Source organism: Pieris rapae, chromosome 5 (assembly GCF_905147795.1).
Source record: "Pieris rapae chromosome 5, ilPieRapa1.1, whole genome shotgun sequence".
Classification (NCBI taxonomy): Eukaryota; Metazoa; Arthropoda; class Insecta; order Lepidoptera; family Pieridae; genus Pieris; species Pieris rapae.
The window spans coordinates 8,276,479-8,286,857 of NC_059513.1; the positions used below are offsets into that span (position 1 = coordinate 8,276,479).

A 10,379-nucleotide genomic window follows, 5' to 3' on the forward strand; every position below is an offset into this window, starting at 1 on the left:
AATAAATTACTAATGATTCATATTTATTTACTTACAAAAAATATTTAAAAAAATGCATGTGATTTATTTTAAATGTTTTTATTTTAAAGATAATTGTAATTGTTATAGTAATTTCTGTAAGTATCGACATTAAATGAGTTAAGAGTCTGTGGAAAATGAAGTTTTATAATTAAAGAAAACCATAGGCTACAATATGTCACTATATACTGTGCGTTAACAGACTAGTAATATTGTCCGATCTCATGATTTTTCTGAACGTTGGTGCATGCTGACGCTGTCCTCCTAATTACATCCGTAAGTCGTTTTATTCAGATTATTATAGCATGTCGTATTTTCATACAGTTTAAAATAAAAATCTTTTTTTAATTTAAAAATTAATATTTTTAAAAATATTATAGAAGAGTTCGAACTATGTTGGTGCATACTTTCAATAAATTAAATTAAAAGTAACTCATTTATTGCATCAGGCTGACCAACCAATACAATTTAGGTATATGAGTACGCAGTCGGTGAATTTATTTACAACTATTATTTTGCAACCTATGACAATTGAGAAACAGTATATTTTGATTGGATTTAACTCTTTGTGATTTTTATGAGACGTTAGGTGCATTTGAGATAAATATTTGAAAACCGGAATGTTATGGTGACAGTGTTCTTGCTGGGGTAACTGAAGAAATATGGTCGTGTGTGTTGTTTGAATTCTGGTGAAAAAGATGTGTGACCAAACTGAAGTAAATTATGCTGATGGAGACGTTGTGTGGGTAAAATTGGGATCTTGCTTTTGGCCTGGAGAAGTCGTTGGCATAGAAAAGCTACCCGCCGACTTCATCACGTCTTTTAAGAAGCCACCAATAGCAGTTGTAAAATTCTTTCAAGAAGATACATAGTAAGCATGGCATATATTATATAATTCAAAACATTATAGTTATAACGTCGCGCTACTTTTTTTACAATATACCTAATAGTTTTTTTTAAAATATAAAAAAACAAACAAAGATGACTTATTACAAGTTAGCACTACAAGACATTCTGTTAGTTAATTTTTAATTATGGGAAATTGTTAAACAATTTTAATCATAAAGAGATTGTCTACCGAGAACAGATCATAGCCATCTTGACCATTATACATTTTTACATTATACAACTTCATTTAACCATTATATGATTTATTTCAGTGAGTATGTGAAGAATCACTGTGGAATTTACAAATATGAATGCAGTCGCAAAAATGAATTTATTCTAAAAGGATTAGGTAAGTAAAATATGGTAGTTATACTTTTTTGTTCTTAAAAATTGATGTATGAAATCACTTCACAAATGTATATGATATTTTTTGGGTAAGTCTTGATAAGATGCGATGATTAAGCTTTTTAATTAATTTTTTAACTTAATTTTTTACTGTTTATATGTTCACCACTGTTAAAAATTCAAGAGTAGTTAGAAAATGTAATGTTAATACAACATAAACTACAGTACTTGTACTGTTAGTCATGAAAGACTAATGAAGGTGAATAAAATCAATGATAGTTCTATGCCTAAAATATTTTAATTTTAGGCCACACAATATTATGGTGGATTCAATAGACTCATGTCTGGTCAAATGTAGGAAAATTAATTCATTTAATAATAGAAGCTGTCTAAAAAAGACTACCTTACTAATAAATAGATACCTCACAGATATGTACAGAAAAAAACATGGACCTATGGAGAAGTTTCCTGAGGATGTTATCCGTGCAGAAACAGCAGTAGGGGGCGATATCGAGATACTGACAAGAGATGAATTTCAAGAGACAAAAAAAGAAAGCTATGCTGATCTTTTTGCTGATCCTAGAAGAAAAACACCTGCTTCTACCAAAAAAGGTATAAATGTATCTGAGGCTATGTGCCTTGTCATGTATACCCTAAAACTCACAGTAAAGATAAGTGTTTTTTCCAAAAAGCTTTAGGTACCTAATAAAAATGCCAAATTAATGCTGGCATTGCATTTTGCCAACTATGAGTACAAATATTAATACTAAATTATAGAAACCAATTTAATAATAAATCTTTCTGTATAAAACTTACCTTCTAACTTACATTTATACATCTTAAAAATATAAGAGGTATAAATTGGAATCTTTCTAATTACAGTTGACTTGTTTAAAATAACCACAAGGGGGAGAGAGGACTCAAATAAAGTTCATAATTTTATATTTTATGTTTTAACAAATCTAATATAACATATATATAATATTATACACATTTTTTTTTAAAACCATGACTGTAATCGTTTTATAAGTGAGCAATTTCAGTCTATCGTTGTCATGATTCCTTAAAACATCAACATGATGTTTGAAAGGAACTTATTAATGTTTGAAAGAAGACTGAAATGTGAACTTACCTACTTACTTACAATTGACAGATCATTTTCTTATATGTAAACAAACAACAGGTGCATGATAAACGCTTTTAATTAGGAGTAGGAGAAGAGAAGCCTGGACTTCAAATTGTCACATGCTGGCGAGCAAGACACTTTTGTTTCAAATTCTTAAAATTTGCCAAGGAACTAAATAACTTTTGATTCTATTAAAATTAATCAAGCAGTTTTTAAGGGACATCAAATTAAGCAGTGTTTAGATAGTTTGCTAGTATAAATCTTATTCCAATTACTCAAATATTTTTGTTATTTTTATAAATAAGTTGTAATTAAGATAAATAAATAAATTAATAATTAATTTTTTTTTCAGGAAAGAATGCAAAGGGCAGGTCTTCTGATGTTTCTAAGATTACAACACCAAATAGAACGGTAATTTATTATAATTATTAAACATAAAATTATTATCTTATTAAATAACCTGTAGTCAGTGTTCCTGATACATCCACCTAAAAGGAATGACGCCTTTGCTTTCCTTTTTAACATTTAATTAAAATTATTTACAAAGGAGGACATATTACTTACAGTAATATAAAATTAAGTTAATGGTAATGAGAGCCTGTTATTAAAAAACTTTAACTGACATACCCATTTTGATTTTTTTGGCTGTTAAATGCTGCCTTTTGCTCTTGTATCTTGTATTTATCAGTGAAATAAGCTCTCTTAGCCAATACTAGAGTAAATAAGATATATATTATTTTAATATTATACAAGTACAATATACTAATAGTCTATTATGTCTGCTAAAATTCAGTGTAATAATCTTTTTTTAATTTACTTATTCTGTATTAATTTCTGTAGTTTCAAAATTCCACTTCAATATTATATCGTTTATTTTGCTAAATTTCAGCTTAAAGAGAAGACCAATTATCAAGTACACATATTAGTACAGGGTTCTAAAACGCCAAACGTATCTGAAGAAGTGACGCCGTCTACAAGTAGAGCTGGTTCAGAACCACCTGAAGAAAAGCCAATGGAAACAGACAGTAGTCCTTCAAAATCAATTCCTTCAAGTAGCACTCCCACAATGTCAAGTTCTGGTATTTATGCTTGTCATTCGTGTCCCTTTTCTACTTCTCGTCTGAATGTTCTCATTTTACATAACAAAACTCACAGCACAACATTTACACCTTATATACCTACACCAATCAAAAAGAAACCCTTAAAAACAAGCAGATCACTAAAATCTGCATCTGCCACTCCAAAATCTTCGAAGCCTCGTAAACCCCGGCAAGATAAAATAGATAAAGAAACAGATAAAAAAGGACAGAAACGAGATGCAGAAAATAATGGAATTGACAACAATTTACCTTATGCAAAAAAAGTAAAAACTGACGCAGAAATTAAGAGCAGCTTATTAGCTGATTGGGACGATGGAGATGAGGATTTGAATGAGGAAGAAACCATTGCCACAGCTAGTTCTCCTGATGTTCCTGTGGCTGCCGGTTCCCCAGCCGTTCCTACATCTGCTGAATTGCCTACTGATCAAGTAGCAAGTGAATGTGAACAACAGGAAACGACAGACAACAAAAAGGTTGAACTTTTACCTTCAGATAAACCAGAATCATCTAACGATGCTAAATATGACTTTTGTGAGGACGAAGATTGGCCTGTAGAGGCAGATGTGGGGAGGAAAATTCCACGCGTGAAACCGTTAAAAAGAAAAGAAGACAGGAAGAGCGTCAGTATAGATGAAAGTGATGTGGCTAGAGAAGTAGCAGAATTACTAACAAAAACCAATGTGCCCGAGTTACCATCTGCTCCTGAGCCTTTAAAAGTGGAAGAAAATTTTCCGGAACCTTCGATTGTAAAATCTCCGGATAAAAAAACTGAAAATTCTCCGGGATTGGGTGAGCCACCCGAAAAAAAAGTCAGTTGTGAGGCTAATAGTCAAAAACCTATTTTTAAAACTAAAACGTTTTTTCGTAGTAGACATTCAAGAAGTCAAGATGCAATAGGAAAATATGTCGCAGAACAATTAAATGCAGCCGAGCGTCTGGACATGCTTGATAATGATATAAATGGTTCAGAAAGGTCGCCATCGCCAGAGCCCATTATTTCCCCTCCCATAGAACACGTAAAGGTTGCTAGATTAGCTCCTAAAATTCAACTTAAAAAAATGAATGCAGAAGCAGCACAGTTGCGTGAAAAAGAAAAGTATGAGTTAGAACAACTTCAAGATGGCGGCGAGGAAAAGGAATCTTCTAATAATGAAAATTTGATTCTTCAGAATACAATAGAAAAAATAACTAATCAAAAAAATATAACTGAAATCAATCTATTAGAGAGTTTTAATGATATTCCTTCAAATGAAGTAAGTAATACAAATTCCACTGAAATCATGTCAAGAGCTGAAAACCTGAACACTGAAGTAAATAACAGCCCAGAAGAATCATTTACTGAAAAAGAGCAATCCAAAGATGTTATCCAAAGTCATCATGAATTTACTTACACAAAAACAGATAAGGAGGATATGAAGGAAGATGTAGAAACTGGCCAAGAAGTTATTGAAGGACAATATAAATCATATATGAGTGAATCTACTGCCTCTGCCGTTGATGCCTTACTCAGCGTTTCTAGAGAAGCTGATAGAGTAACAAAAGTTATTAGTGATGATCCTCCAGAAGACCTCTTTGAAGATGACCACAAAGAAAGTGCTGTAACTTCTAATATTAACACATGCGAGATATCATCAAATGGCATAGACAATGAGATACCAAGGATTAACTCCCCAGTTCATCAAGCCACAGAAATTAATACAAACACATCAGATAAGCCTTTTACTTCTGAAACAGAAACTGTTCAACAACTTTCTGAACCTCATCTATCAAAAGTTGGTATCCAAATGGATGATTTACCGAAAACCGATGAAAATGTAGAAAATAATGAACCAATTTCCGAAGAAATACAGGGGAATGGTTATGATAAAAAGAAAAATAAAGATGACTTTAACCATAAAGACGACGACACACTAAAAGTTATTCCAAATACACCATCTGAATCAGACTTGCAAATTGCAGAAGCTTTAATTAATTTACCTTCGACAACCATGCAAAATATATCTTTAGCTTATACAGATGAAATATCGTCAGCAGAAAATTTTGAAAGTAAACCAACTGAAGATGTTATCTCGAAAGATATTGTTATTGAAAACTTTAACACCGACTTGCATGAAAAGGTTATTGAAGATAATAAAACAGTTACTTCTGTTCCATTACTATCGAAAGACATCCGATTCGAGAGTGAAGAAGAAAAAAGTGAAAATTTGAATGCCGCTCAATCCTTGGTACAAATGTCAGAATCAATTGATCATAAAATAAATATACCTGAGATTACAACTCCATGCAAAAACGAATCGGGTCCCGTTGACCCTGTTAATATTAAAAAAGAAAGATACAGTGATAAAACCCCTATTAAACTATTAAATGAAAGTGTGAAGGAAAATGATAAACAGAATGGAAACACAGCAAAAATTGAAACAACATCGAAACTCTTAAAAATATTGGAAGAACCCAGTACTTCTAGAGTCACTATTACAAATAATGCGATTGTTAATAAAAAAGTAGTTCCTCCACCAAAAGGAAAAATTTTAAATACTCATGCTAACAAATCAGTGATCAAACCTAAGCAGGTAGCTAAACAACAAATTATCATTAGACGTACGACACCAAGCAAGTTACTTAATAATGTTACGGAAGTCACAACTGCTGATAAAATTATTTTGTCACGTACCAATAAAGCTACCGCCGATGGATCTGCAGTACAGAGCTACACTATTCAAACATCACCTAATGTCCAAACGGAGAAAAACACTATTATAATTCAGCCAAAAATAAGAAAAATTACAAAAACTGCTCCCAAATTGCAGAAGATTAAACCACAAATAACATCAGTTCCTACAATAATTAATAACAAGTTATCTAAAGAGTCAGGAAACCAAGCTGATACCGTTTTTGATATAAATTCTATGCCGATTGTTTTATCTGACGATGTTTTAACGCCAGAAAGCATTGAAAAGATGCCTATCGTTATGTCAGATGGTAATATAATTAGTTCGTCGTCGTCTAAGGTAATAAACAATAAAAAAATTATCACAAGTGAAAAAATAACAGTTACGTCGTCTTCGAATAAACAGGATAATAAAGGAATGTCTACCCATCATATTATTAATGATGTCAATAAATTGACTCCAAATATATTATCTAAATCATCTAAATTAAGGTCTTCCAAAACTATGTTAGTGATAGATAAAGCTACGGGAAAACAAAAATTAATCATGACCAAGTCTGATGCTGCTAATAAAGGTATGAAACAACCTCAAAAGCTAATACAAACTCCCCAGAATAGTCCTAAATCTGAGAAATTTGTTATTTTACCTAAAACTAACTCGCCGCGACCAGCAAGAACCCAGAAAATTGTCATTGACCCACAGACTGGAAAAGCACACGTTGTAGTCGAGAAGGGACCAGTAAATGTACCTATATCTGAGAGTAAACCTGTTTCGGCCAAGCTAATACCGTCATCTGCAGACTCAAAGACTCCTGGAAATACTGTTATGATTATTACCAATGAACAAGGTACGGAATCAAGAATAGTTCTTACGCCGGAACATGAGAAAATTCTTTTCCCAAACAAACAACAAGCAAATGTTTCGCAGTTAAAAACGATTACACACCTTATCTCTACAAATGCCTCTACACAGCAAAAAAGCATTATCACGTCCGTAGCGGCTGCAAAGACTCCAACAAGGATTGTTTCAAAGCCACAAAAAAGTGCTATTATAACCTCTAAAGGGCAACTCATAGTAGGTGGACGATTAGCACCTTCTACTCAAAATATCGCTCCTCTACCAGAAATTAGGCCTGCTACAAAGCGTCTTGCTGAACCTAAAAAGATCGCTCCTATGATTCAGAAACAATCGCCGGAACCATTAATTTTCCTGCAAAAATCTGGTACGGTAATGCAATTGACTGCATCTCAATTCGAACATTTGCAAAGAACAGGTCAAATTATACAAAAAGTTCCTGCACAAGAAAAGGTTATAGTTCAGAAGAAAATTACAATGTCACCGACCGAGACGATAGTTCCGGCTCAGAAACCGAGAGCACGCAAGCAGCAGACCGATTCGACTGCTCCGACAAAAAAAATTAAACATGAAATTAACATTGCCCCAGCACCACCTGTTCTTGTACATGCACCTGCTCCTGCCCTAATTCCTGTACCTGTCCCGGCCCTTACACCAATATGTTCTACCACAACCAATCTGCCACTTGCAACCAACAATAATGTCCCTACCAATGCAACTTCTACCCCTTATTCAAACATGGACAATTTCGAAGAATTACTTCCGACAACAGCAATCGCTCGTCCTGCTGAGAGTGTTCTCGTTCCGACAGAACAAAGCCCACAACCTCCTTCGGCGCCTCTGTCCGATGGGCAACTGCTGGCAGTGCCCGGAGAGCATTTTGGGGGGCCTCAGGGGTCCTTTTATCTTTGTGTTGAGGAAAATGGCACTTTTACTGCTATTGATAACCGCCCATTAGTTTTGGAAAATAATCAACTAGTTCCAATGCCGGAAACAATTCCCGTCATACCTCCTCAACCCGAGAGAAGGGATATTTTAGAGGCAGCACTAGCTAACAGCGATGTTTTTCACGCTGACACCACACGCGACGAGGCACCAGATTTTCGAGATCTCAATGCTAACGTCTCCGTTCACTGCCGAGTGTCGGAAACTAGCACTACGCTAAATCAGCCAATCATGACACCTGTCGAAGTACCGTCAAATGTCGACTCTGAACCAGCCGTGCCTTCTAATTTAGAAGATGGTTTGGCTGTGATTGGCGTGACACCTCATACTGTACCTACGTCTCTGGAGTTGCCGATTACCGTCACAGATCCGCGCATAGCACCTAAAACTACAGACCCTTTAAGTAACAGTAACTACAGAACGTCGCTGTTGCCATCGCCCAGTACAGAGATGACTTTTGCGGTTACTGAAGACAGTGATGTGTCGATGGTCGGCCCTATTTCTATGCCTCTTTTAACGGAAGAGGATTCCGTAGGTAAATCTATGCCTATATTAATAGACGAGATAACGGAAAGAACGATATCGTCTGTAGAATCGACAGTAGGTTCGCCCTCGTCTATCGACGTACGAGAATCCGAAACGGAAGACGGTAGTCAGTGGCCCCGAAGGTTGCTGACTCCCGGATCAGATATATCGGAAACTTCAGTGGAGATCCCACTGCAGCCCTCAATTCAGCTTTCTGTTAGTGATTTGTCTCATAATAATAGTTAAAAGATTAAGTTAATAACTAACTAATGCTAATACAAGATTGATAGAGAGCTATGGACGCTAAGGTGCAATAGGAAGACACCACTTGATCAAAAAAGTTTTCCGACTCATGTATTCATGTGATCTGGTTTTATGCTAATGTTACACAGTTGAAAGGACAAATTGGTATTGATAATGGCTTAATATAATGTGCGTGTTAGAAACATTCACAAAATATGTAAATATTTCATAAAGTGTGACTGATCATTGATGGAGCTATTCATCTCATCATTTATATTAATTATAAATGCACAATGCATGTTTACTCTTAAGGAATTTAAATGTAAATTAAAAATTTATTATAACTATATGATATTGTTGATTCATATTTTTAATATATGAAAGTTAGCTATATTGTAATATTTTTTTATGTCAATCAAAATTGTGAATAAATTAGCATTACATACTTACACATCGAGACATTTATAAATTATTATTACCATAATTATAAATTATGAAACATTTATGGAAATACTATATATTTGCGTTAGTTTATTTGCCTGATGGTGGATTTTAATAAATATTTAAAGCCTACTAGTGCTAGGTTCAATTTGAAATGACAAGAATATTAGACCACCATATTTATAAGTTCGAAGGTTGATTGTGTAAATAATTATGAAATAAGTATGTTTCATACTTTTATATATATTTAACTTTTTTTAAAGTAACACGTTTTTAATTTACACAGCCAAATCTTAATTTACAAACTTACTATACCTTCAATAGCTGTAGATTACTAGATTATTGTGACGCAAGTGTAAAAGCTATACACTAATCACTCTCAAAGTGTTTATGAATATGACATAATTATTTATATGTTAACTAGCCTCTTACGAGTATTAAATTAGTTCACGATGACACTAGATGTCGATACAGCCAATATAATCTCATTTAAGCAAATAAAGTGATGGAAATATGTAGCTAAGTCATACGATAAATGATAAATATAGTCTCGATGATACTCTCTCATTTATAGACAGAATTTGGTAATCGAATTGTTAGAATATGATTATCGTAATCTAGAAATATTAAGTACAATATTTGTTGATGTAATTTGTAAACTGAGTTTCAAGTGCACTGTTATGTGTAATATCATAATGTGAACATCTATGTAGTTGTAAGTTTTTAATAAATAAAAACATTGTATGTATCGTTTTATTTGTATCTCTTATGTTTATTATCCGTTTGCTTTCTACTGAACGACTAATTCGTTAAACCATTTATTGATTTTGTTTTAGTATTAAACATAACGTCAATATATATAATATAATTAGGCAATATATTGTTTATTATACATAAAGGTTATCGTAATTTTCTATGAAAGAACGCCTAAGTACTAGTACGAGTAACTACGACAAGCATTTTGGAAACCGAACTCTGATATGAATCAGGTCGGTGGATTTATTAAGAGAATCAATCATATTTTGTTATTAAGATTAATGAATAAAGAACATTAAAGTATAATTAAAATGTAGTTCATAAGACATAATAGAAAAAATAAAACTTCGAAATATGTTATAGTATTTATTTGTTTAAATATCTATTCTCACAATTCTTTTTAATTCAAGGCTTGACAAGCAGTTATATAAATAAATCCTGAAATGTATAATTATTTTTTTGTGTATC

General features: G+C 33.1%; 1 protein-coding gene across 1 annotated transcript; it reads left to right on the forward strand.

The window, feature by feature from the left end:
* The first annotated feature begins 474 nt into the window (after positions 1–474).
* On the forward strand, positions 475–9,899 carry LOC111004430. The gene is made up of 5 exons (XM_022275461.2): positions 475–889; positions 1,179–1,255; positions 1,681–1,863; positions 2,730–2,788; positions 3,267–9,899. Exons 1-5 carry the CDS (start codon positions 717–719, stop codon positions 8,715–8,717), a joined length of 5,943 nt encoding a protein of 1,980 aa, XP_022131153.2. The 5' UTR covers positions 475–716; the 3' UTR covers positions 8,718–9,899.
* The last annotated feature ends 480 nt before the right edge of the window (positions 9,900–10,379 follow it).